This window comes from Tiliqua scincoides, chromosome 3, assembly GCF_035046505.1.
Source record: "Tiliqua scincoides isolate rTilSci1 chromosome 3, rTilSci1.hap2, whole genome shotgun sequence".
Classification (NCBI taxonomy): Eukaryota; Metazoa; Chordata; class Lepidosauria; order Squamata; family Scincidae; genus Tiliqua; species Tiliqua scincoides.
This window is the reverse complement of record NC_089823.1, coordinates 198,874,771-198,900,083: the sequence shown is the minus strand read 5'-3', so window position 1 is coordinate 198,900,083 and position 25,313 is coordinate 198,874,771. Positions and strand designations below refer to the sequence as shown.

General features: G+C 45.4%; 2 protein-coding genes across 5 annotated transcripts; one reads left to right on the top strand and one right to left on the bottom strand.

The window, feature by feature from the left end:
• Nucleotides 1–4,174: 4,174 nt before the first annotated feature.
• CEP19 (centrosomal protein 19) lies at nt 4,175–8,083 on the bottom strand. Its single transcript, XM_066621001.1, has 2 exons — nt 7,571–8,083; nt 4,175–5,009 (listed from the first exon to the last, which is right to left on the bottom strand). Exons 1-2 carry the CDS (start codon nt 7,698–7,700, stop codon nt 4,648–4,650), a joined length of 492 nt encoding a protein of 163 aa, XP_066477098.1. The 5' UTR covers nt 7,701–8,083; the 3' UTR covers nt 4,175–4,647.
• Nucleotides 7,854–24,388, top strand: PIGX (phosphatidylinositol glycan anchor biosynthesis class X). Of its 4 annotated transcripts, none has more exons than XM_066620996.1 (7): nt 7,854–8,092; nt 13,147–13,230; nt 13,930–13,987; nt 15,482–15,623; nt 20,226–20,439; nt 20,677–20,777; nt 22,091–24,388. In XM_066620996.1, the coding sequence occupies exons 2-7, from the start codon at nt 13,176–13,178 to the stop codon at nt 22,253–22,255; spliced, it is 735 nt and encodes a 244-aa protein (XP_066477093.1). In that variant the 5' UTR covers nt 7,854–8,092; nt 13,147–13,175; the 3' UTR covers nt 22,256–24,388. The 4 variants fall into 4 exon arrangements, with proteins under 4 accessions (XP_066477093.1, XP_066477096.1, XP_066477095.1 ...); XM_066620998.1 differs by lacking the exon at nt 7,854–8,092 and adding an exon at nt 8,870–9,782; XM_066620997.1 differs by lacking the exon at nt 7,854–8,092 and adding an exon at nt 9,793–10,098.
• Nucleotides 24,389–25,313: the final 925 nt, after the last annotated feature.

Genomic DNA, 25,313 nt, shown 5'->3' with positions numbered 1-25,313 from the left:
TCTAACTTGGTACAGCACTGTCAAAACTGATTGGCAGCAGTGCTCCAGGGTTTGGGACAAGGGTCTTTCTCAGCCCTACTTAGAGATGGCAGGGATTGAAGCAGGCCCCTTCTCCATGCAAAGAATGTGCTCTTCAACTCTCCCCCATCTTTTGACAGTTGCTGATGGTAGCTTCTAACATTACTCTTTGAGGCTGATGACATACTTTTAAAACTTCTGCCTGCCAGGCAGGTATAAAAAGCATTCAGGCCCCACTGAGTCAGATGCTTGCAAGCATACTAAGGGAGGAGGATAATGGTATATAGCAATGATCACAATCATTCTGGCTTCTGTGTGTTTCCTGCCCAGTTCTAGTTTGTGGTGCACTTGAAAATTGATACTTCCTACCACAGAGTTGGGGATGGGGGTGAGGGACTTGCATGCTGACACTTGAGTGGACTGTACCTCAAAGCCTAACAGCCTTAATGTGACTCTTGATTCTGTCCTGTGTTTGCTTTGGTTCTTAACATTTTCAATGACCATAACTGCATGACCATAATTGCTCATTGATGCACTCCCCTGCTTCACAGAAAGTGACATTCATTTCGACAAAGCTAAACATGGTTCTTTTGCATCTGGCTAACCTCAGAGGGCTGCTACCTTCAACTGCCTTTACCTCAAAGGTTCTCTATGCTCTCTTTCAGTGGCTTTTCTCTTCTGCCTTACTTGAAGGCTGTTTTCTCTCCCCACCACAATATTGCTACTATTTCATGTGGTGTGTTTCAAGAATCTGAGGGATCACTTTTTACTGTATAAACTGCTTTGTGAACTACTTCTGTTGAAAAGAGGTATATAAGTGTTCTTAATAATAATAATCACTGTCAAAGGAGAAAGGAGAAGGCATAGAACAGCCCTTTTCTAAGTGCCTCTAGGAGACTAGTTACATCGTTTGAAAGGTATATAAAGTATTTCAATAAGAATTGGCCAAACTGGCAAATATTCCCATCATTTTACCTGTTAGCCCCGAGGATTATTTTAGGCTCAAAGACTCTCTAAGCTGCTTGGAGAACTTTTTAGTTAAAAGCAGTATATCAATATTTTAAATAAATAGAACAGATTTTGCGCAGCACTGATATTCAGAGAACGCTTTCAGGGATGCAGATTTCACAAGCCCTGCTTGGTGGTTGATATTGGACTCTGCTGCCACTATTGCAATCTACACATTTTCCCAATTCCTTAAATAGTAACTGTGCTGCAATTGATGTCCATTCCTTCAGATGTAGTAGCACAATGCCTGTGAACTGCTAGGAGTGTTTGTGGAAATATAGCCACAAAGATGGGCTACAGGTTCCCTGAGGTTTCTTTACCCCAACTTTCTTTGTTTCTTTTAGCTGACTCTGTCTTGATTTTTGTTTCCTTTGGCCCCTGTTTCACCGATCCCTCTGTGCTTTGACTCATTTGTTTCTCTTGTACCTGAGGCCCCTGCACCTGCTGCTTCTCCATTCCCTGGCATCTGCACTGGTCCTGTTCAGCTCCCCTTTCTTTGATGACTTGCATTCTTGATCCTTTCTTCCCCCATCACTCTGCACTGACTTTTTTGATCTCTTAGCTCAGGCTCCTGCTTCCTCCCAGTCCTCCATTCAGTCTGACTCAGAGTGCACTCCTATTGTCAGGAACTACAGGCGCTGCAGCTGAGATGCCAGCACTTGGCATTGTAAAAGCATCATTAAACACCCAGTGAGTAATTGGTGCTGGTGGGAAGGTAGGCGCCATCCAGTGGGTGCTGCATCCCCCCAATGGATGCTAGGGCAGTAGGTATTGTGCTGGGTAGAGGTGAGTAGGGTGGTGGGTGTGTGGTGTTCTGGGAGCAGTGAGGGGTGTTTTAGGGAGGGGAGATGGTGAGGACATTGAGGCAGGCCTCCACCGCACCCCCTATGCCTGCCAATGTTACATGGGGCTGTTGGGTTCTGCGCCAGCTAAATAGTCGGTGCAGATCCAAGTAGCCCCATTGATCAGGCTGGGTCTGATCTTACTTCTACTTACTACACAGGATAAGGGAACAAATGCCTGCCTGCTTGAATCCAATGCTGGATGCTGTATGGGCAGGCAGCTCTGCTGCACCAGCGTTGGCTAGGATTGGGCTGTCAGTGTATGTTGTGCAAGTTTGTTTTGCAAGGATGTCAGCATCTGCAGGATGTTGATAACAGAAAGGCAAAGCTTACTTTGCTGGCCTGGCTGTGCTTCTCCCCATGATAGTCACTAGAGACATTCTCCCAGGTGATTTCCTGAGTGCTGTGTATTAAACCCCTCCTTCCTCTTTCAACTTTCAGTCTGTAAATCTCCTATCTGGGTCACAAAGGACTTGATGGTGATGTGCATGTAAGCACACAAATAGAACATAAGACAGGTGGATTACATCCTTGGTAGTAATAAGGCATCCACATGACAATGTATACATTACGGAAACATAACCAAATTGCTACAATTGTACTTTCCAATCAAACAGAGATCAAAATTGGCAATCGAGTAGATATGGGGTGTGTGTGTGTGTGTGTAAAACAAGCTGATCAGAGAAACAGCACAGTGCTATCCCCTGCCAGACCATAGTCCACTGACAGAACACATGCGCCATGCTATTTGGGAGGGAGGCAATCAGATGGCCAAGTAGAGGTGAGTAAAAATAAGTTTTACTTGCCTCCCTGTTGCCAATGGGTCTCCTTGGAGCCATGCCAGCCATTTTGCTTGCATACATCCAAGGAGTGAGATGGTGTGCATTGGGCCAGGAAAACAAGGATACCATCCAGGCATGTGCTGCTGCCACCTGGATCCACCCCTCCCACCCGTGAAATGCCTCCTGCCTGCCCTGCTACCTTCCTCTACCTCCCACCTTTGAAATGCTCCTGCCACCACTTTACTCGCACCAGTGTAGCATCTGGTAGCTTTTGCAGCATGTGTGGGGACTCCAGTCATTTGTACTGGCTGCACCAAAATGCATGGCAGGTGCGTGCCTTTTAACCACATCTAGTGGCACCTACAGTGGTGGATCAGGGTTCTGCTTCTGAAAGTGGCCTATAGCTTTGGGCCATAAGATAAATTCTCATAACTTTTATTTACTTCTAATGCTTTTGTGCCCACCAGGGATCATACAGTGTCTCAAAAGAGCACTATAAACTTGTTCTCAAGCTGCATCTTGCACTGAGAGTTGTTTTTTAAATTGTTAGGATTCCGATTTCTGCTAAATCCAGAAAATTTCCAAAGATTATAAACTGTAAAACATTGCCCCCTGCAGACCAAATGTTAGAGTGTTTTTATATATTTTTATTACACTGGGACATATGGAATTTGCATATGTATATATTAGTAAACTGTAAGTAAAATGCTTCTTTAGTGGGACTGCCTGCTTCAACCTAATCATCTGTATTATATCCCTAGTAATTTAAATTGTTAAATATTTGATAATATCAGGACATCAGCTAAGGACCAAATCCTATCCAATTTTCTAGTGCCGGTGCAGCTGTGTCAATGGGGCGTGCACTGCATCCTGTGGTGGGGAGGCAGTCACAAAGGCCTCCTCAAAGTATGGGAACATTTGTTCCTTTACCCTGGGTCTGCATTGCAGCTGTACCAGTACTGGAAAGTTGGATAGGATTGGGCCCTAAATCTCCTAGCATTGAATATATTCTCTAAAATACTCTCCCAACTGGCATCACTTTAGATTTAGATCAATTAATCAAATATCCAGCTAAATCACCAAGTCATTACTTCCAGTAGTTCTCATACAGAAATTTGGCGTTCAGAATTAAATAATAAAATGTCATCTGCATACAAGATAATTTTAAATTAATTAACGTTATATTCAAGACCATGGATATTTTTTATTTTACCTGATCGCACACGTTAATGGTTCCAAACACAGATAAAAAAAATCAGAAGTAGCTGCCAGAAAGGTGATAAAGTACTGGATACTAAAATCTGCATATAAGCAGCACATACAAAATTAAATTAAATTTCTAAGTGGTTAGTTACTAGACACAAAATTCATTTATTAATGAAACTCTCTAAACAGCATTCTTTTCAAGATAGGATATTTTAAACAATAAAATTCTCAACACAGTTTATTTTATTTTCTAGAAAGCAATTCAAAATTCATAGATGTATAATTCTGACATGAAGCCATAATACTGTAAATATTATATTTTGTAGTGAAATTTACCCTTGTGAAATTTAAAAAAAAGGTTACTAAATGAAGGCCAAGACATTTTGGCATAAATTTTGGTAACAGATAATTGAACAAACTAGTTCATTGAACAAACAGTGTTTTTCTATTTGTTTTCAAATACTAGCTAACTGAAGAAACACTTAGTGAAATAATAAAGCCACAGACCCACTATTTTTTTTTAACTGAAGACAGTATATATGTCAGTGTAAAGAAACTAGCCATGAATCAGTAAACAATTCTTTGAGAGCGGCTATAACAATTCTGTTTGAGTCAGACTCAAACAATTATTTTGAGCCTGGTTACCAGGCATCTCAGAAAACATTTTACACAACAACTTAAAATGTCAGAAAAAGGCATAAGCCCTGATTTATTTCGACAGTACAAAAGGCAACAGATGAATAACGAGGGTGCTTGAGTTATATGAATCCACTTGAGAACTTGATTCTGGATTAGAATTCATCATCTGATTCTGCATCCCAGCCACAGGATTCAAGGTCTTCATCCTGTGGGAATTGCACCTCTATATTGTAGACAAAATCAGGATCATCTTTCTTTTTTCTATTCTTTTCAAACAGTCCATCCATGATTTGTTTCCTTTTTGCAAGCTCCTTGTCATCCAGCTTATTCATATCCTCCTCTGGGTCAATTGTTTCTTCTTTTTGAATTTGTTCCAAACTCTGAGTCAAACTCTGTCCCCTCAAGTGGCCTCTTAATAAACTGTGTAACTTCTCTAGCTGCTGCACAGAGACGCCTTCCAAATAGGTCTTGTGCCGAGGGTTGTTCTTTAGCTGTTCTGCTGCCCTGCTGCAATCTGTACCAAAGAACAAACAAGCCAGCTTACAAAATTTCCAATACATTTTGCATTAAATGCATTTAAGTATGCATTTAAAAGTGTTTTTCATAAACCAATCTGGGAAAAGGAGGAATTTCTATTTCTTACCTTGTTTCTCTCCTTATGATGTGTGTATTGAAAAGATCAGAAATAACCATAATGTGCAAGTTGATCAGACATTAATTTCAGATGGGTGTCTGACAGAATTCTGAGAATACTGTACTTTCTGTTGCTGTTGTGTTTCAGATATAGAAGTGGTACCATGCATTAGATTTCTGAAGTTTACGGGCAGCCCAATCCTGAGCTTCCTGGGGCGCCCAGCCTCGGTGGCACCAAGAATGGCTGCCACCGGATCCTGCGCACCTTAGGCTACCACAGGTGGCACCTCAGGAGAAGGGGACATTTGTCCCCTTCTCCCGGGTAAGGGAAGTAGTCCTGCAATAGGGCTACTCAGTTTACTGCTGACCAAAAGGTCGGCGGTAAAGTAAAGGCGTTCGCATAGGGTGCCAAGCCCCACATGAATGCCTTGGATCCGGTGGAGCAGAGCTCTATGGACCCACCTCCCTGCTTGCTCCCCCGGATTGCCTCCTGCCCGCCCTCTCCTCGCCTCCGCCTCCCCGTCAAACCTCCCCCCTGCCCTCTCTCTGTCCCCCACCAGCTTGTCCCCTCCCCGGAACGCCTCCTCCCTGCCCCGCCTTACCGTGCCACGGCTCGGCGGTCTGTGAGTCTGCCGAGCGGTGGAGGCTGGGCGCCTGCCCTGCACTAGCCCAGCACCAGCCGGCATTAATGAATGGCATAATTGCTGCAAGTTGGAGGAAGAAACCTTCATGAACCCGATTGAAAAGACATCCATTTTTCTACATGCCCCACCAAGAACAATGGAGATAACAACAGAAGGGCTGGCATAAAATTGAGCATGAACCTTCTATAATCAATGCTGATTATGGTACATTTCTATCTGTACCTTACATTCCTATCTGTATATGTCAATCTGGGAAAAAAGACAATAGAAAAGAGAGAGCTCAGTGCAGCCCTCAAGCAAGGGATGAGTCCAGCTTTGCTACTGAAATGACAGAACTGCGTATAACTGCACACTGAGCTATCAAGTTTATCCCTCCCTGCCCAGACCTTAAAATGGGTGGTCTGCCTTTATTTCAAAAGATGCTGCATGAACATTAACGTATGCCTGTTCATTCAGTGATTTATTAATGTTTTTAAAAGGAAACGTCTTTCCTTTTAAAATGTTGCTCAGGGGGCAATGGGAATGTCACAAGCACCAGCCAACCAGCTCTGAGCAGATACAGCTTCTCTTGAAAACTTGCACACCTGATTTTCGGTGGTGGCACCTGCACGAAGGAATTCCCTCCCCTTTGAATTGAGGGCAGCTTCCTCATAATTAATGTTCTGGCGGGGCCTGAAAACTTTTTTATTCAGGAAAGCCTTTGAGGCCTTATAAGGGTTGCTTTTATATATTATGTCTTTTACTGCATGCTTTTAATCTGCTGCCAATATGTATTTTATCTTGTTTTAATTGTTTTTTATTTTTAATGTTTATTTGTATTTTACTTTGTATTTTAAATTTGATTGTTAGCCGCCTTGGGTGCCCTTTGGGGAGAAAGGTGGAATACAAATCAAATAAATAAATAAATAAAATATATTTTAACATATGCCTTCTTCCCAGTAGAATTCTCAGTATGGGCCACGGTGGTGTAGGGGTTTGGGGGGTGGACTTGAACCTGGATCTTCCAGGTCTAAGTCCCCCCTCAGCCACAAAGCTTCCTGGGTGACCTTGGGCCAGTCACTTTCTCTCAGCCTCACAGGGTTGTTGTGAGGAAAAGAAGGGAGCAGCTGTATACACCGCTCTGAGTTGGAGGAAGGGCAGTATGAAAATGTGATAAATAATAGTATTTTCTTGAACATGTACAACAGTACAAGTGCTGATTGTGCTATCTGCCTTAAATGTTAAGTAAATAATGTGTAGGCAGAATATACAAATTAGCTGTCTATGCTTAAGCCATTACTGCCCAACATTGCATATATGCAACAGGGACCAAATGTGCACACCTGTGGGCTGGACAAAAAATGGGTTAACCAGTGGTTCTCACACATTTAGCACCAGGACCCACTTTTTAGAGTGAGAATCTGTCAGGACCCACCAGAAGTGATGTCATGACCAGAAGTGACATAATCAAGCAGGAAAATTTTTGACAATCTGAGGCTGCAGTCCTACCCACACTTACCCAGGAGTAGGGCCCATTGACTGTCCTTGTTCAAAGCATCTTCGCAGCGCTCTGTTCAGCGTACAGACCTGCAACATTTCCCCAAAGGCAGCCACATGCACTTCGTGGGAGCACGAAGTCTAACGTATTCGGAATGAAATGCTGAAATGAATAGGGACCCACCTGAAATGGGCTCGCCACCCACCTAGTGGCTCCCGACCCACAGTGTGAGAAACACAGGCCGAAGTCATTCTTGCCTGCCCCTTGACCCAAGGAGTCCACTCTGCAGAAGGGAGCGGGGCAGCAGCACCAGCGCCGTACCTGAGAACCGGGAGAACCCCCTGACGGGCATGACACGCTTGCGCAGAGCGCTTCTGAGCCGGTCTTCGTAGAGCAAGACGATGGACGGAGGCTGGAACCGGACGCCGCACTTCCTGGCCACGAGGGACATCTCCGCTCCTGCTGGGGCCTCGGCTAGAAAACGCCGCGCTCATCTGTGCCTCAGCGCCGCCGAGTATGACCGCGCGCAGCTCTACAGCAGGAACGGCGACCGCGGTCCCGCCAGGCAGAGCTCGCGCCTGCGCAGTGCGCATTCATCTCACGTGCTGCACTGGCGTCACCATAGCAACTGAGCGGCGCAGGACCGACGGGGGGGTCCTCTGCCGAAGTGTCTACGCAAGTGCCTGAAGGAAGGAGCAGCACTCGGGACGCTTCCGTGGCGCCAGTTCGCCTTCCGCGTTTATTTCCAGCTGTGGCTGAGGAGTGGAGGTTTCTAGTCAGGTGCTGAGGGCAGCCTGTGGGCGGGGCCTGCCGCCTGCGCGGAAGAGGCGGCGCGGGGATGAGGTAAGGGGTCGGGGGGCCGCTCAGGACTTGGGCAGAGTCCTCTATGGGAGAGCCCGAGGGCGGTTCTTGGCGTCCCTCGGCGCTCCCGCCCGCTTAACACCCCCCCCCCCCGTGAACCTCCTGCGGGCGCTCGTGGACGGGAGGCTGGCGCTCACCCCGTGGAGCCACTGTCGCGGTCCTGGTGCCAGACCCTCTCCGCGGCGCCCCTTGAGGGTGAGGTCCGCAGAGGGTTGCTGGAGGGGCTTTCCAGGCAGGCCGGCAGGGCTACCCCTCTCTCGATGCCCGCCCCCCAAAGAGCAGGCAGCCCCCCCCCAGCCAGAGCGGGCGCCCCTGTGAACCCCCTCCCCGCCTCTCAAGGCAGGCAGACCCATTCAATTGTGCAGCCCCAGTCACAAGCATGCCATGAATTGCTGGCAGCCTTCAGTCTCAAAAGACTCTGGTATCCCACTCTGAGTGGTGGTTCTGGCACAGCGTCCAGGGTGGCTGAAAAGGCCGATTTGGGAGTGACAATCCCTTCCACACTGGGAGCAAGTATAGTGTGTCCCTGGTCTGTCTCCCTGGCTATGGGCCTTCCTTCTTTGCCTCTTTGCCTCAGTCTGTTGGCCAAGTGTCTCTTCAAACTGGGAGAGGCCATGCTGCACAGCCTGCCTCCAAGCGGGCCACTCAGAAGCCAGGGTTTCCCATCTGTTGAGGTCCATTCCTAAGTCCTTCAGATCCCTCTCCCAGATGTATCGCAGCTGTGGTCTACCTGTAGGGCACTTTCCCTGCACAAGTTCTCCATAGAGGAGATCCTTTGGGATCCGACCATCGCCCATTCTCACGACATGACCGAGCCAACACAGGCGTCTCTGTTTCAGCAGTGTATACACGCTGGGGATTCCAGCTCGTTCCAGGACTGTGTTGTTTGGAACTTTGTCCTGCCAGATGATACCGAGGATGTGTCAGAGGCAGCGCATGTGGAAAGCGTTCAGCTTCTTCTCCTGTTGTGAGCAAAGAGTCCATGACTCGACGCAAGCTCTGTAGACCTGGATCTTGGTATGTTCCGTCAGCTTCTTGTTGGACCAGACTCTCTTTGTGAGTCTGGAAAACGTAGCTGCTTTACCGATGCGTTTGTTTAGCTCGGTATCAAGAGAAAGAGTGTCGGAGATCGTTGAGCCAAGGTACACAAAGTCATGGACAACCTCCAGCTCATGCACAGAGATTGCAATGCAGGGAGGTGAGGCCACATCCTGAACCATGACCTGCGTTTTCTTCAGGCTGACTGTCAGTTCAGAGTCTTGGCAGGCCTTGCTAAAACAGTTCATGAGCTGCTGGAGATCTTTGGCAGAGCGGGCGGTGACAGCTGCATTGTCGGCAAAGAGGAAGTCACGCAGACATTTCAGCTGGACTTGGGCTTTGCTCTCAGTCTGGAGAGGTTGAGCTTTCCATCTGATCTGGTCCGGAGATAGATACCTTCTGTTGCAGGTCCAAAGGCCTGCTTCAGCAGGACAGCGAAGAAAATCCCAAACGAGGTCAGCATGAGAACACAGCCCTGCTTCCCTGCACTTTGGATGTCAAAGGGGTCTGATGTGGAGCCATCAAAGACTACAGTGCCCTCCATGTCCTCGTGGAAAGACCTGATGATGCTGAGGAGCCTGGGTGGACAGCCGATCTTAGGGAGAATCTTGAAGAGGCCATACCTGCTGACCAGGTCGAAAGCCTTCGTGAGATCTATAAAGGCTATAAAGAGTGGCTGTTGTTGTTCCCTGCATTTCTCCTGCAGCTGTCTAAGGGAGAATACCATATTGGTGGTGAACCTGTTGGCCGGAATCTGCACTGCGTTTCTGGATAGACACCCAGTGTAGTGGACTAACTGGGTCAAAGCAATATTTCTTTACTCGGCCTGTAATTAGTCTGTGGAACTCCTTGCCACATGATGCAGTGATGGCACCTGTCCTGGATGCCTTTAAAGGGGATTGGACAAGTTTCTGGAGGAAAATTCCATCACAGGTTACAAGCCATGATGCGTATGTGCAGCCTCCTGATTTCAGAAATGGGCTATGTCAGAATGCCAGATGCAAGGGAGGCACCAGGATGCAGGTCTAAGGTTGTCCTGTGTGCTACCTGAGGGCCCGGTCCAATCCAACTTTCCAACTCTGGTGCAGCCTCAACGCAGCCCCAAGGTGAAGGAACAAATGTTCCCATACCTTGAGGAGGCCTCTGTGACTGCCTCCCCAACAGAGCATGCAGTGGATGCCCCACTGACACAGCTGCACTGGAAAATTGGACAGAATTGGGACCGGCGGCATCTGGTGGGCTACTGTGAGGTGCAGGAAGCTGGACCCAGGCTTGTTCCAGCAGTGCTGTTCTGGTGTTCTTATGAACCCCCCCCCCCATGTGTCAGGGACTGACCATTCTTTTTCCAATGCACCAGGGACAGTACCATATCTGTGCTGCCATATGATTACAATTGTTTATTTCCTGGAAGTTCACTGTGGACTGGCAGCCACCACTTTAGCAGTGTTTCTCAAACTGTGGGTTGGGACCCACTAGGTGGGCTGCAAGCCCATTTCAAGTGGGTCCCCATTCATTTCAAGATTTTATTTTTAGTATATTAGACTTGATGCTACCATGATATGTGACTATGTTTGGGGAGATGTTACAGACCTGTACTTTTAACAAGCTACTATGCATATTCTTTTAACAGTGCTAGTAAATGGAACTTACTCCTGGGTAAGTGTGGGTAGGATTGCAGCCTAGGATTAATAAAAGTTTTCCTGCTTGATGATGTCACTTCTGGTCATGACATCACTTCCAGTGGGTCCTGACAAGATTCTCATTCTAAAAAATGGGTCCTGGCGCTAAATGTGTGAGAACCACTGCTTTAGAGGATTACTTTGTCCCTCTTTTTTCAGTACAGCAAAAATTAATTGAAAAATTCTTTCCTGCCCTTCCAACCCTCCTGGGTGGCTTATGACAAATATTTCAAACCAGACAATATCAGCATCATCATCTGAAATAATAAAACAATATTTAGACAGATTTTTATAAGTGCACATATCAAAGAGGTATGCTTGTAAGCAGAAGGCAAGTCATAAGGAGGGAATTATTTGTATTTTCAGTGTGAAAGTATTCCACAACTTAGATGCTATCAGTAAAAAGGCCCTGCCCCTCATTTCTACATTGAAATGTTTCATTGAAAGTCAGAACCTGAAGCGAGGCTTCAGAACAAAATGTACAAAAATTACTTCTTTGCTTAATGATTCCCATATTATTGTCAAGAGTGCCCTTATTGGTGAGGGGTTTATTTCTGAACAGTTTCCACCTTATCATCTTATATGAAGTTAATGTGGAAGAAATGTCTGTTCGTTTTAGTGGATCTTATTTTCATGTAACCCAGGTAGCCTTCAGCAGGCATGGGGCTAGAAGTCCGAAATAAACATAGATAGCAAAATCAACATTGCTCACCTGTGGTTGACACTGGATATGCACATATAATAAATAATGACCGACTGGCACATAGAGGTTGACACAAGATTTATCACATTAGTATGCCACTAACGTGGGAGTAAGTCCCATTGAATGCAGTGGGTCTTACTTCGGAGTAGATATGTGTAGGATTTCAATGCTACTCACCTTACTAAATTGTTGTAAGGATAACTTCAGGATAGCACAGGTGAAGAGCTACACACACTCAGAAAATGCTACATAAATATTATTACTGCATTAATGTGATTAATTATGAGATACAGAAAGCTGCCCTAGATGGGCCCTTGGCCTGATCCAGCAATGCTCTTTTGTTAATTAAGGCCATGGACAATATTAAATTATATTGGTGTTAATGTTGTTATTCATATGGAGACATGTAGGTGACTGATATAAAATGTCATCCAGGTGACCAAGTGTAGAGCCTTTGTAGATACTTTAGTGCAGTTTTTACTCTCCTTTTGAAACTGCACTGTTTATTGTGTCAGAATGTATATCTATGAATCTTTAACAGTGTCAGCACTGGATGAGAATTGTTGAAATGATCCATCTTACGTTAGTCTTCCAGCATAATTAAGGGCCCAATCCTATCCAACTTTCCAGTGTTGATGCAGTTGTACCAATGGGGCATTCACTTCATCCTGTGGTGGGGGGCAGTCATGGAGGCCTCCTCAAAGTAAGGAAATATTTGTTCCCTTTCCTCAGGGCTACATTGCAGCTGCATTGTCACTGGAAATTTCTATAGGATTGAGCCCTGACAAATATGGATACTTAGAGCATACTGCCATGCTTTAACACTGGGAGAGCTTAGAACAACGCATATGAAACTTGGGCCTTTTTATTCATGGATTTGACTCAGCATGGGTGCCGAGTTCCAGGTGCTGTCACCTGAACTCACCTTCTGGTCATGTCCAGAAGGCTTTCTGAGGTCTGGGGAGTCTGCATTCAGCCTCTTTGGGCCTTAGAACACCTCCTGGAGGTGTCAGAAAGGCACTTACAATTTTTGCAAAAACCGGAAATACCTTTCCAACACCTCAGGCGAGCTTTCTCAGGTGAGCTTTCTGGGAGCTTTCTGAGGCCATGTGCAGCCTCTATGGGCCTCAGAACACCTCTGAATGCAACCAGAAGGCTGTGTTCAGGTCATGTTCTTTTTGTGTCCAGGGGTCCTCTGATGGCCCCACCCATGGATTCCATTATCAGTTGGGTTCAGTATTCATGGGGGGTCCAGACCAACCTGTACACTGGAAGCTATAATGTGCCATTCTGCTTATTCTCCTCCATCCATAAGGATTTTCATCTAAACCAGGGATTCAAAACCAGGGGTCCATGGATGGGCTTCAGAGGCTCCATGAATTGGGTGCAAATATTTTTTGTTTATGTGCATTTTTCTGAGGAGGGGTCCATAGCTTTCATCATATTCTCAAAGGGGTCAATGATACCACAAGGTTAAGACCCACTAAAGTGTTTCCTTAGGTTGAACTAATCCATACTGCTGTGAACCAAACAAATACATATTACTGCTACTATACAATTTTGATATAAAGTGTTGTAAATTTTGTCAGAATAATGTGATTTCTTTTTTCTTAAAGTTTCATCCTGAGATGCCTTGGTAGTTCAGATGGACATCTTTGCCTTTTGGATTACTTTATTTGTTTGCATGGCAGAATGTGTGTGTAAGTTGAAAACTGAGTTTTTTTCCCTATAGGTAGTTGGTGAGGGGCAACCGAATCCTAACGTGTGCTGGAACAGACAGGCGCCACTGTATTCAGTGCAGGTTAGGAGGTGGCTGAAGGACAACTTGGGATAAGGCCTTTTCCTGTGTAGCACTCCAGCCACCCCTGTGGGGCTACTTGGATCTGTGCCAGCAAAATCACTAGCATAATCCGAGCAGGATTGCTTGGGCCAGGGAGGGGGGTTAGGATACAGTATGTGCTGCAGCAGCTGGTTCCACCCCCTCCCAGTCCCGATCTGCCTCCCTGACCACCCTCCCCTATCCAGTAGTGCCTCCTCCCCACCCCAGTTCCACCGATCTATCACCCCCTATGTTGGCCTGTCTGGGCCAGTGCAAACTCACTTCTGCCCCGGGATTTGTCAAAAGGCCAGGGAAATAAATTTGATTTCTAATTGTTCTTAGACTCTTTTTCCCCCTTTGCCAGAAAACATAGCCATAAATGTAATTAGGGTTCTCTGACCACTGCAAAGGTCAGTGTCCTCTCTGGTGGAAGGCAGATGGCAGAGAACTCTGGTTTTTTGCTTCTAGGGGAAACACAGAGCAATGATGTTGTGGCTGCTTTCCTTTTATGTTGCTGAAAAACATGTTAATGGGGTGAAAACAGAAAAATTTCTCACCTAATTTTTGGTTTATTTTGTAGATGCAGAAAACCGATGTCCTGAGGTCATGCAGCAACTTTTGAAAAATGGCTTTCACAGGTGGGTTTATGGTAACATGACATTGGGCAGTACTTTTGTTATGAGTGTGTTCATAGGTATGTGTTCACACTTTTGTACTTGCCTAATCATGTTAGCATGTATGCAGCGTAACTAACAAGTGAACTGATAACATTAAAAAATAGTGTAATGGCATGTATGTATATGGTTTCATTATATATATCAGTGGTTCTCAGACTGGTGGGTTGCGACACACCAGTTTGTGTAAAGGTTCTCCTGTCCTATTAAGAGAAGAGGGCAGCAATGCAGTCCCCAGGATTGTGTTGCTAAGGGGGTGAGGGGAGGTGCATGTACTTACTTTCACTAATGTAGGGCTGCTTCAGGCTCCAGGAGATGCTAGGAGCCCCATGCAGCCCTCTGCAGGGCTCCTGATGCTTGGAATGTTGAGGCATAAGCGTGTGCAAAGCACTTACTCTTTATGACGCAATGAGGAAGTGCTTTGCATGTGCTTATGTCTCATCATTCCAAGTATTGGGGAGCCCTGCAGAGGGCTGTGTGGAGCTCCCTGCACCTCCTGGAGCCTGCAGAAGCCCTACATTAGTGAAAGTAAGTACAAGAACCCCGCTCACTTCCCTTAGCGACATGATCCTGGGAATGTGTTACTGCCCTCATTAGGGAGTAAATCTCCCTAAAAGTTTAAGAACCACTGATACATATTATAATGTTATATTTGTTTTATATAAGTATTCATCTGTACTCAGTCATATGGGTTCAAAGGCAACAAACAGTGCACTCCTATGCATGTTTACTTAGAAGTAAGCCCCATGGAGGTCAGTAGGACTTACTCCCAGGTAAATGTGTATTGGATTGCAGCCTTAGGGCCCAATCCTATCCAATTTTCCAGTGCCGGTGCTGCTGTGTCAATGGGTATGCACTGCTTCCTGTGATGGGAAGGCAGTCGCAGAGATCTCCTCAAGGTATGGGAAAATTTGTTCCCTTAATGTGGGGCTGCATTGAGGTTGCACCGGTGCTTGAAAGTTGGATAGAAGTGAGCCCCAAGTCCATTATTTCCTTACATTGAAGTATAGTCCTGTTATGGGAAAATTTGTTCCCTTAATGTGGGGCTGCATTGAGGTTGCACCGGTGCTTGAAAGTTGGATAGAAGTGAGCCCCAAGTCCATTATTTCCTTACATTGAAGTATAGTCCTATTAAAATGACACAGGATTAACTGGACTGAGATTCCTCTTTAACTTCAGTTCTGTCAGTTCAGAGATGATAATAACATTCTATGGTGTGAATGTGAACAGGGATGAGAACAAGATTTAGAGCCTGATCCTCTGCATACACAGATCAAGTCCTGCTCATTCCCTAGTAATTTTTCTTAGAATTGGTTGTCACCTCAGAAAAGTCTCACAGGCTTTTAGAAATGTTTTACACAAAAGTGAAACCAGTGTGCTTTTGAAATTGTTTGTATCCTTTGGAAAGGATTTGAAATCTTTTGAAAGAACTTGTCATTTGTTTTCTTTAAATGTCAGAGATCTCCTGATTAGGGTAAATTTTGGTACAGTTGATGAAGGCACAGGAAGCAGTATTGTGGCAGTGAAAGTACACCTTCCAAAAGGACTTTATGTGGATCCCTATGAATTGACATCTTTACAAATGCACAATCTCACTCAGGTAAGAATTTAGATTGACTGACTGATTTTGGCGAAGAGAAGCTAATTTGGAATAGGACACAAAACAACAAGTGTCTTGTCCTTGTTGGAAACAAATAGGGGAATGTGTCCAACTACTTGGTCTGTAAACTAAATTAGTAAGTATATGTATTAAATTGGATTAATTTAGTAGAATCTAATTATCTTTTATATTTGTTCCTTGGAGATAATTATTTTAAAGCTTTGTGTTTTGGAGGTCAAATGCCAGCATTAAAAAAAAAATCTAGCTTATTGAAGATTTATGTGTCAAGACTTTTTAGTTCCAGTGGCAGGGTTGCTGAAAATGTCTTAAAACCATGGTTTCCTTAAAGTTATAAGACCATGGCCTTGTTTTTTTGGGGAAAAAATCACATTTGTGCTCACTGAAATAATAATAATATAATAATAATAAAACTTTATTTATAACCCGCCCTTCTCCCTAAAGGGACCCAGGGTGGCTAACAACATGTAAAAAAAAACACATTTAAAAACATAGATTAAGACAAATTGCAGATAAAAACATTAAAAACACATTAACAGCGACCTTAAAAAACAGTCGTCAGATTAAAAGACAGAATAAAAAGTGTACAAAAGAGCAAGTCACAGAGGAGTCAGGCCTGTAAAAACTACAAAATGTGTAAAAAATGTTAAAAAGGCCAAAGAATCAGAAGGCTTGAGTAAACAGCAGTGTCTTCAGGCCTCGCCGGAAACTCTCAAGAGAGGGAGCCATTCTCAAGTCAAGGGGAAGGGAGTTCCATAATGTTGGTGCCACTACCGAGAAGGCCCTATTTCTTGCAGCCGCCCCCCGGACCTCCTTGGGTGGCGGCACTTGTAAAAAGATGACCTGAGAGGGCGAGCCGGATTGTACGGGAGTAGGCGGTCTCTAAGATATCCTGGCCCAGAGCAGTATAGGGCTTTAAAGGTCAAAACCAGCACCTTGAATTGGACCCGGAAACGAATGGGCAGCCAATACAGCCCCCGGAGAAGCGGACTGACAGAGTCAAACCGCCTAGCTCCAGTGACCACACGGGCTGCCGCATTCTGCACTAGTTGCAGTTTCCGAACCGTCTTCAGGGGCAGCCCCACATAGAGCGCGTTACAATAATCTAACCTCGATGTCACCGTGGCATGGATCACCGTGGCCAGGTCTGCACGATCCAAGTACGGCTGCAGCTGGCGCACCAGCCGAAGCTGAGCAAAGGCCCCCCTAGCCACAGCCGCCACCTGGGAATCCAGGAGCAGCTGCGAGTCCAGGAGGACCCCCAAGCTGCGGACCTGCTCCTTCAGAGGGAGTGCAACCCCATTCAGAGCAAGTCGATAATCCAGCACCTGCATCGAGGGTTTCCGAACCAGGAGAGCCTCTGTCTTATCCGGATTTAATTTCAGCTTGTTAGCCCCCATCCAGATCCTTACTTCTTCCAGACAGTGCTCCAGGCCCTCAACCGCCACCCTGGAATCTGGAGGAAAGGAGAGATAGAGCTGGGTGTCATCAGCATATTGATGGCACCTCACTCCAAACCCCCGGATGACCTCTCCCAGCGGTTTCATGTAGATATTAAATAGCATGGGGGACAGAATTGAACCCTGCGGCACCCCGCACCTCAAAGGCCAGGGTGTTGAGCAGGCATCCCCCAGCACCACCATCTGGGACCGACCCTCCAAGTAGGAGCGGAACCACCGCAAAACAGTGCCTCCAACTCCCAACTCGGCCAGTTGGCCCAGAAGGATACCATGGTCGATGGTATCGAAAGCCACCGAGAGGTCCAGCAGGACCAACAGGGACGCACTCCCCCTGTCCAGTCCCTGGCGTAGGTCATCCACCAAGGCGACCAAGGCAGTTTCTGTTCCGAAGCCCGGCCTGAAACCAGATTGAAAAGGATCCAGATAATCCGCTTCATCCAAGACCCTCTGGAGTTGGGTTGCCACCACCCGCTCAATTACCTTGCCCAGAAACGGGATGTTGGAGACTGGCCGATAGTTATTCAACACAGTGGAATCCAGGGAGGGCTTTTTCAGGAGGGGGCGAACCACCGCCCGCTTCAAGGCGAGCGGCAACGTCCCCTCCACCAAGGAAGAATTGACCACCCTCCCCGTCCACTCAGCCAGTCCCCCCCGGGCAGCTCTAATCAGCCAAGCTGGGCAAGGGTCAAACAGGCAGGCAGACGGCCTCACACTCCAAAGGAGTCTGTCCACATCCTCAGGCTGCACAAGCTGAAAAGAATCCCACAACACTGGACAAGCAGTTGCCAAGGGGACATCATCAGACATTGTCAATGTGGCATCCAAGTTGCGACGAATACGATTGATTTTATCTGCAAAGTGTTGGGCAAACACGTCGCAGCGGCTGACCGTGTATTCCTCCTGGACTACCAGAGGGGCCTGATGAAGGAGGCCCTGCACCACACGGAACAGCTCTGCCGGACGGCTATCAGCAGACGCAATGGTAGCAGAGAAGAATGATCTCTACGCTGCTACCACCGCCATGGAGTAGACTCTATAATGAACTCTACTCCGTGTTCGATTGGATTCATCGCGAGTTTTCTGCCACCGTCGCTCTAGACGCCTGCCCTGCCGCTTCATCGCAGCTCCTCAGTGAACCAAGGAGCCGCTCCGAGTCTGCGACGTGGTAGAGGTTGCTCCGGAGCAATCTCATCCAGAGCCCTGGCCATTTCCCCGTTCCAGAGGTCGACCAGGGCCACAGATGAGGCGCCAGTCTTGGCAGTGGGAAAATCCCCCAGGGCCCTCAGGAAACCTTCAGGATCCATTAGCCTCGGGGGGCGGACCATAGAAAACGGCCCCCCGCCTCTGCGGAGGAAGGAAGTCGCAACAAGCCTAAACCCTACCAGGAAGTGATCTGTCCATGACAACGGAGTGATCTTGATCTCCTCTACATCCAGATCGCTGCCCCCGTGCCCAGCTGTGAACACCAGGTCCAATACGTGTCCTGCTGTATGTGTTGGGGCCCAGATCTTCTGGGACAGGCCCATGGTTGTCATGGCAGCCATGAAATCCTGAGCTGCACCTGCCGCAGGGGCCTCGACATGAACATTGAAGTCCCCCAGCACTAACAGGCAGGGGGCCTTCAATGCCACCCCCGAGATCACCCCAGTCAGCTCAGGCAGGGAGACTGTTGGGCAGCAGAGCGGGCGGTACACCAACAGAATCCCAATCCTGTCCGGCCCTCTCAACACAACATGCAAGCACTCGAACCCAGGAGACTGCTGGACAGGGCACCTGGTAAGGGAGATGGACTCACGATAGACCACTGCAACTCCCCCTCCCCGTCCCTGCAATCTTGGCTGCTGCAACACCTGGAAACCTGGCGGACAAAGTTCAGAGAGACTAATGCCTCCCTCCACGTCCAACCAGGTCTCCGTAATGCATACCAGGTCAGCTTTCTCATCCAGGATCATATCCCGGATGATACAGGTCTTGTTATTCACCGACCTGGCATTCAAAAGCAGCAGCTTCAGATCCAGGGACTCACCACCAGGACCACCAGGTATCCGAGAATTGGGGGAAGGACCAGAAGGGGAGATGATCAGCCTGTGATAAACTCTCCTTCTCCTGTAACGGCCTGTCCGACCCCCACCACCATATCTCCCCTGGCCCGTCACACTCTTGATAGTGACACCCTTCCCTTCCCCTGAGCTCCCTCCCGAGAAATCAGACATGTGGCGAGGCCCACCTTCTGAGACTGGCCTGCAGGCAGATCCTCTGCTATAAAACAGCTGTTGCTCCTCTCTCCCCTGCCGCAACAGAAGGGGAGGAAATCTGACCGCTGTTGAATTGGTCCACTGTTCAAAAGGGCACCCGATCTTCCGGGCACGAGCCCCCGGCTAAGAGCCACGGGCTAAGAGCCCGTGAAGAGAAATAAAAATTCTATTTGATATCAAGTACTATGATGTACATTTTCCTATTTTTGGGAAACTTGAAAATGTTAAGACACACCCCCATACCTCACATATGATATCCAGTGAAGGGCCCAATCCTATCCAACTTTCTAGCACTGATGCAGCCACACCAACGGGGCATACGCTGCATCCTGCAGTGGGGGGGGGGCAATCATGGAGGCCTCCTAAAGGTAAGGGGATGTTTATTCTCTTACTTCAGGGCTGCATTGGCACTGGAACATTGGATAGGATTGAGCCCTAAGTCCTACTAAGGGGATTGCTATTTAAAGGTAAAATTTAAAAAAAAAATCCCTGAGAGTTTGAGAACTGCAGCTGTAAGGATTGGCTGTAATCTTATATTCCAATGTTAGTGTTTTAAAGATGTAAGTAAATGATTTAGAAAAGCCCACTGTAGACTTGAAATTTCATCACATTGGAAAGGCTAGAAAAAAACTTTCTTTGAACATTTTGCAATATTTGTGTGTCAGATCCACATTTGACCTTTCTGATGCCTCTGGCAGTTTTTGTCTAAACCTGTACTTCCATTGTTAAGCAGCAGGTACAGGAATGTGACACCAGAACCTGCCCTGGAACTTATCGAAAGAATGCTTTACACCGATACTTCTGTCTGTACCTGGACTGTATTCTATAATAACTTTGTTTTTAATTGTGCTTTTGGTTTTTTTCTACAGGCCTTGGTGATTACAGATGATATAGATTTGGAAGTTCCTGAGTACTTAGCCACTGAAGTTTCTGTTCTCATTTACATGAGACCTGACCCTGAATGCGTTTCCTGTTTTAGAGCAATATTACCTCTGCACTGCCGATATCACCGACCAACAGGGAGTGGTGGAAAAATCTCTGTGGTGTTAAAGAATCCAGAAATATTGATCAGTTCCCAGAAATGTGAGAATTACTTTCTACTTTGGGAATGAGATCGAATAACAAATTGGGAGGTGAATGAAAAGAGAGGTGGTACAGTATCACAAATCTTGGGGACAGGGAGGCAGAATCTTATGCTTTGATGGAGATCTGAGTGAGATATTTAAACAGGAATTCAGAATGGTAGGAAATAGTGCATTTCTAGTCACAATTTCCTAAGTTTCCAACTAAGTTTATGTTGTGTATATTTGCTTCTCCTAGCCTTCTTATCGATGGAATGTTTGAAAGAAACTGAAATAGAAGCGCCATGTTCCCAGAAGGATTTGTATATCTGTCGTTGGGATAGCATGAAGTTCAAACCTGTATGTTCATGTTTCTTATTTCTATTGGTTATTTTTTTGTTCTAGTGGAAAGTTCCAGCTTCCCAAAATAACCTGGCCCACAATACTATTGTCGAGCTCTGAACCTGGAAGTAAATGGTGATGACGTGCTGATGTCAGCACCACTTACTTCTGGGCTGTGCCAGGAAAAAAAAACCCTTCAAAAATAGCACAAAAAGGTGCAGGGAGGGAGGAAGGATGGGCCCTTCTCCGCAGAAAGCCCTGTCTGCCATTCTACATCTCCACATTGCATTCCAGTGTGTCATGCTGCCGAGTGGGTTGGACAGGGCATGTCCCATGATGCCCCTGGAAATGCATCTCATGCCCATTTTGGAAACCTCTGCAGTAGATTAAGAAACTGTAGGCTTCCCAGACTCACTGGGTTTGGACACTGTAGAAATGCTGGACTTTTGATCTGATCAAGCTGAGCTTTTCTTGATTTCAGTCGTATTTTAGCAGCCTAACTATACAGAATTGAAGTCCCAGTTTCCTGACAGAGGGGTTTATTGATTGGAAGTGTTTCACTTTCCAGGTTTTCAATGCAGTGCTGTAGGACAGCGGTTTTCAAACTCTCTGGGAGTTTGAAAACAACTCTAAGTCTTTGCAGGGGTGGGGGGGAGGCAGCGGGGTCTGGGGGAAGGCAGCAGTGCGATCCCCAGGATTGTGCCTCTCAAGGGGCTTCAGGGGCTTGGGTGCACTTACCAGAGCCTCCTGCAGCCTCCTGCAGGTGCGGGGAGCCCTGCGCAACCTTCTGCAGGTTTCCCCACAGCTTTGAAAGTGAAAGTGGAGCAATCGCGTTCCACTTCCGGTTTTGCGGAAGTGGAGTGCGATCGCTCCACTTCCACTTCTGAAGTTGCGAGGGGCTCTGCAGAAGGTCGCACAGGGCTCTCTGCACCCCTGGGAGGCTGCAGGAGGCTCTGGTAAGTGCACCCAAGCCCCTGCAGCCCCAAGTGGCACAATCCTAGGGAACACTTTGCTGCCTCCTCCCTGCTTCCTGGCTGCCCCCACCCCTTAAGGGGGCAGAGGCCAAGGCCCACAGGCTGGGGTGTCATGATGCCCCAGTCTAAAAAGCTCTGCTGTAGGAAATAATTATTAAAGGAGGTGGGAACAGTGAGCCATTTCAAATGGTAAGTGCCAAAATTAACTGTGAAGGAACAACATATCCTAATGTACGGCACAAAAAAAAAGAAAGAAAAGAAATAAAAGCAGTTAAAATATGAAGGCTAATATGGAATAAACACTTTGAGCAAAAAGTGTCCTATTTATCTTTTAACAACTCAACTCTCCCTTTGTAGGTAAGCAAGGAATTGAAACTGCAGATACCGGTTGGGCTCAAACATCATCTTACATTGGTATGCATGGTGACTCTTGCTACCACAATATTGTGTTCCAGTCTTCTCCTTTCAGCTTTATTCAAGTATGAATGCATCTCCTTTGTTCAGACATCATTGCAAAACTAAACAAGATTATACTATGGAATCATCATGGAAAAATTGTCATACTGTCTAGATAAACCAAACATACAAGAGATGGAAACAGAAGAACAGAGTAGTGATTGGTCCACCATCACAGAAGTGGAACAGGCTTATTTAAGCCATTTCTGCCCAATGTTTCATATAAGCAACAGGGACCAAATGTGTACACCTGTGGGCTGGGCAAAAATGGGTTAACTGTTCAGTGTCATATTTGCTTGACTATCTTTTTTCTAATCAATTTCTTGCTCCCCCAGCCAGGGATTTCATACAAACTTTCTGAGTAGATTGATAGGATAAATGTCCAATTGCAAAATTGTTATGTAATTTTGTGAAAGTGAAACCTACCTATTTATAAGCAGTTTTGATATCACCAGGAATGGAAACAGTGTTTTTGGAGCACTGAGAAGATAATCTGATCTTTACAGTATGAATGCTCAGTAATCAAATTTAGCCAAATTGACAAAACTTTGGAAGGAAGTTTTTAAAGAATTCACTATGTAAGCTGGATGAATCCAAAGTCCAGGGACAAAAACAGAATGGATGGAATTATTCCAAGTCTTGAGAAAACTTGGATGTAAATCATTAGTTTTGAAAATACAAGGAAATAATGAAAGGAAATTACTTCATTAATGGAAGAACTGAGCAACCCCAAAAGTTCCTAATTTTTCTGTTCTCAGTGAGCCTCAGTGAGCCTAGTGTATCACTAGGGGGCATTATTTGGCTGTTATTCTATAAGACAGGTTCACAGGGAAGAATGTACCATCTCTCATGTTTGTAAAGAGAATCACATTAATTTATATATCTAGTAAAAGTAGAAATGACCTCTTTCTCAGTTTCTATTTTTGTACAGTAGTCTTTATTTTATTACCTGAGCTTGTGTAGCTTGACTGTTTCTCACCTGTAATGGACGCTGTATTTCTGAATTTGCTAGTCTTGTCTTTAGTTTTCTAAAAAATTTTTACAAAAGGCTTGTTTTGTGGCCTCTTTCACTACTAGCAGATGAATTGCTTTAACACTGGCCTTTTGTTCTCCTTGTACAAAGTGATGATAGCTGAGGCAATACTTCAGCTAATACCTCAGCATCAAGACTGCTCTGCATCTGCTTGGGGGAAGGGAGCTGTTAAAGAAAACAATTGCAGATGGGTTATTTTTGTTACGCATCCATTTATGAGCAGCTGTGGCATGTAATGAGAGGTCAACTGTAGGCTTCTCCTTGGCTCTCTTTGGGTTTAATGTAAGTTTGAAGTTCTTTATATTACTTTTATATGTGCACCTATTCAGTGGTATTGAAACTTGATCCTTTAATTGTGGCAGTAAAAGGTTTTCAAATTGAAATGTTTTACCTTTTAGTAACATGATATTAAAGATGCTGGAATTTTGAACTGATGTCTGAAACACAGTTAATCAGATAGAATGGCTGATGGAACAGAAATAATGCCATCTTCTGTAACAAATGAAGAAAATGATCATATTGACAAATGAAAGGGGAAGCGTGGTAGGAAATATTGAAGGAAAATGCTTGATGATAGTTTTGTGTGAACTAATGGAATTAATCAAAATTCCATAAAATTTTGATTAATTTAAATACTGTAAAATACTGTAAAATTTTGCTTGTGAATTGTTTGACGACTCTTAGGAGTTCACATCTAATAACTTGTTCTAGAATTTATCTGAGTTATTTTTACCTTTAGAGATAATTTCAGTGTGCTAGTAAGGATACCACAGGTTTTATAGGGTCACTTTCAAGGAATCCTTTTTCTAGTTGTTGCTTTGAAAGAAACCTGTGAATGTGACTCCCATTTTCCTGCACAGAAACCACTTCTGTGATGGAAAATGCACTGTGTAAAGCGATGGCCCCTAAATGTCTATATGGTGAGTGTGCACAGAGCGCAAACAATTTTCTTGGCTTTTTCAATATGAACAAACAAGACGAAACACTGGGGTCTCTGAACTCAACGGCAGACAAATATTCTTTTAACTGTCCTTATTGAAGGTATAAAATAACAGAACCTTATTGGAAAAGTGTAGGCCAACTGGGGCATGACCTGGGAAGCTGGAGATCCTTTGTGGCGGCAGTTCTATAAATTGTGTTTTGTGGAGATTATTGAAAATAAAAAAGTTGGAAATTATAGTGTTTCTGGTCTTATTGAGATAGTGGCTGCAAGTTTACATTCTGCTTTGCTTGTAGATCATGGTAGTAATCTTAACTTTTTTTTAAAGCTGTTGTATGGAACTTGAGGTGAAGTGAAAGGTCAGGGCCTTGGCACATGTGAATAGCATAGAAAGTCTGTAGAAGAATTCCAGCTGTCAAGGACTATTTCTGTAGAAGCTGGAAAACAGGCATCTAATTGGTGCATTTTTGCTGCCACTTCTGATTCAACTCTTGTGCACCTCCAGTTATAGCAAGCAGAAGGTTCATAAAAAGAATACTGGAAGCTGTTAATACCTGCAGATACTAAGGCAGAATACCTACTTGATTGAAGCCAATTTTGACGTTTCCCCCCTGGTTAGGAGCAAGGTGAATAAAATATATTTACAGAATGTGAGATAAGAAAACCCAGTGCTCCAACTTCATGGCTATCTTGGATAGTATTCTTTTAACAAAAGGAGCAGGTAATCTCTTCAAGAGCCTGTCCTCTTATAATTTATAAAAACATGAACAATTAGTGAGCTGTGATAATACAAGTAGTGATATGAACTCGTGTGTTTAAGGTTTCCACAAAGAGGGATTGAAGGTATGATTAAACGCATAGCCAAATAAGGAACTAAAGACACCCAAATTTCTTTCTAAAAAAATTTCTTTGCCCCACTGGCAGCACTTGGTGCCTGGAGTTAAAACTGTAAGCTGCTGCATGAGCAAGCAAGTCATCTATGTTGTTTTTCTGCCTGGCTGAGCGTACAAGATAGAGCTTGTCCACTTCTTGTACCTCTGCTTCAAATAGTTTTTTCTATGCACACTCTGGACTTAGAGTTCAGTTCATATAAGCAAACAGATGCTGTGCCATTGGGTCATACACTGTATTTACAAGTTTACAAGTTGTAT

Bases quoted from the DNA above. Each gene is read 5' to 3' on its own strand.
- CEP19 (XM_066621001.1), bottom strand. From the start codon at position 7,700: ATGTCCCTCGTGGCCAGGAAGTGCGGCGTCCGGTTCCAGCCTCCGTCC. The intron at 5,010-7,570 runs GTACGGCGCTGG...TCTTTGGTACAG, and splicing joins GGGGTTCTCCCGGTTCTCAG to ATTGCAGCAGGGCAGCAGAA.
- PIGX (XM_066620996.1), top strand. From the start codon at position 13,176: ATGGACATCTTTGCCTTTTGGATTACTTTATTTGTTTGCATGGCAGAA. The intron at 15,624-20,225 runs GTAAGAATTTAG...TTTTTTCTACAG, and splicing joins AAATGCACAATCTCACTCAG to GCCTTGGTGATTACAGATGA. The intron at 20,778-22,090 runs GTATGTTCATGT...CTCCCTTTGTAG, and splicing joins ATAGCATGAAGTTCAAACCT to GTAAGCAAGGAATTGAAACT.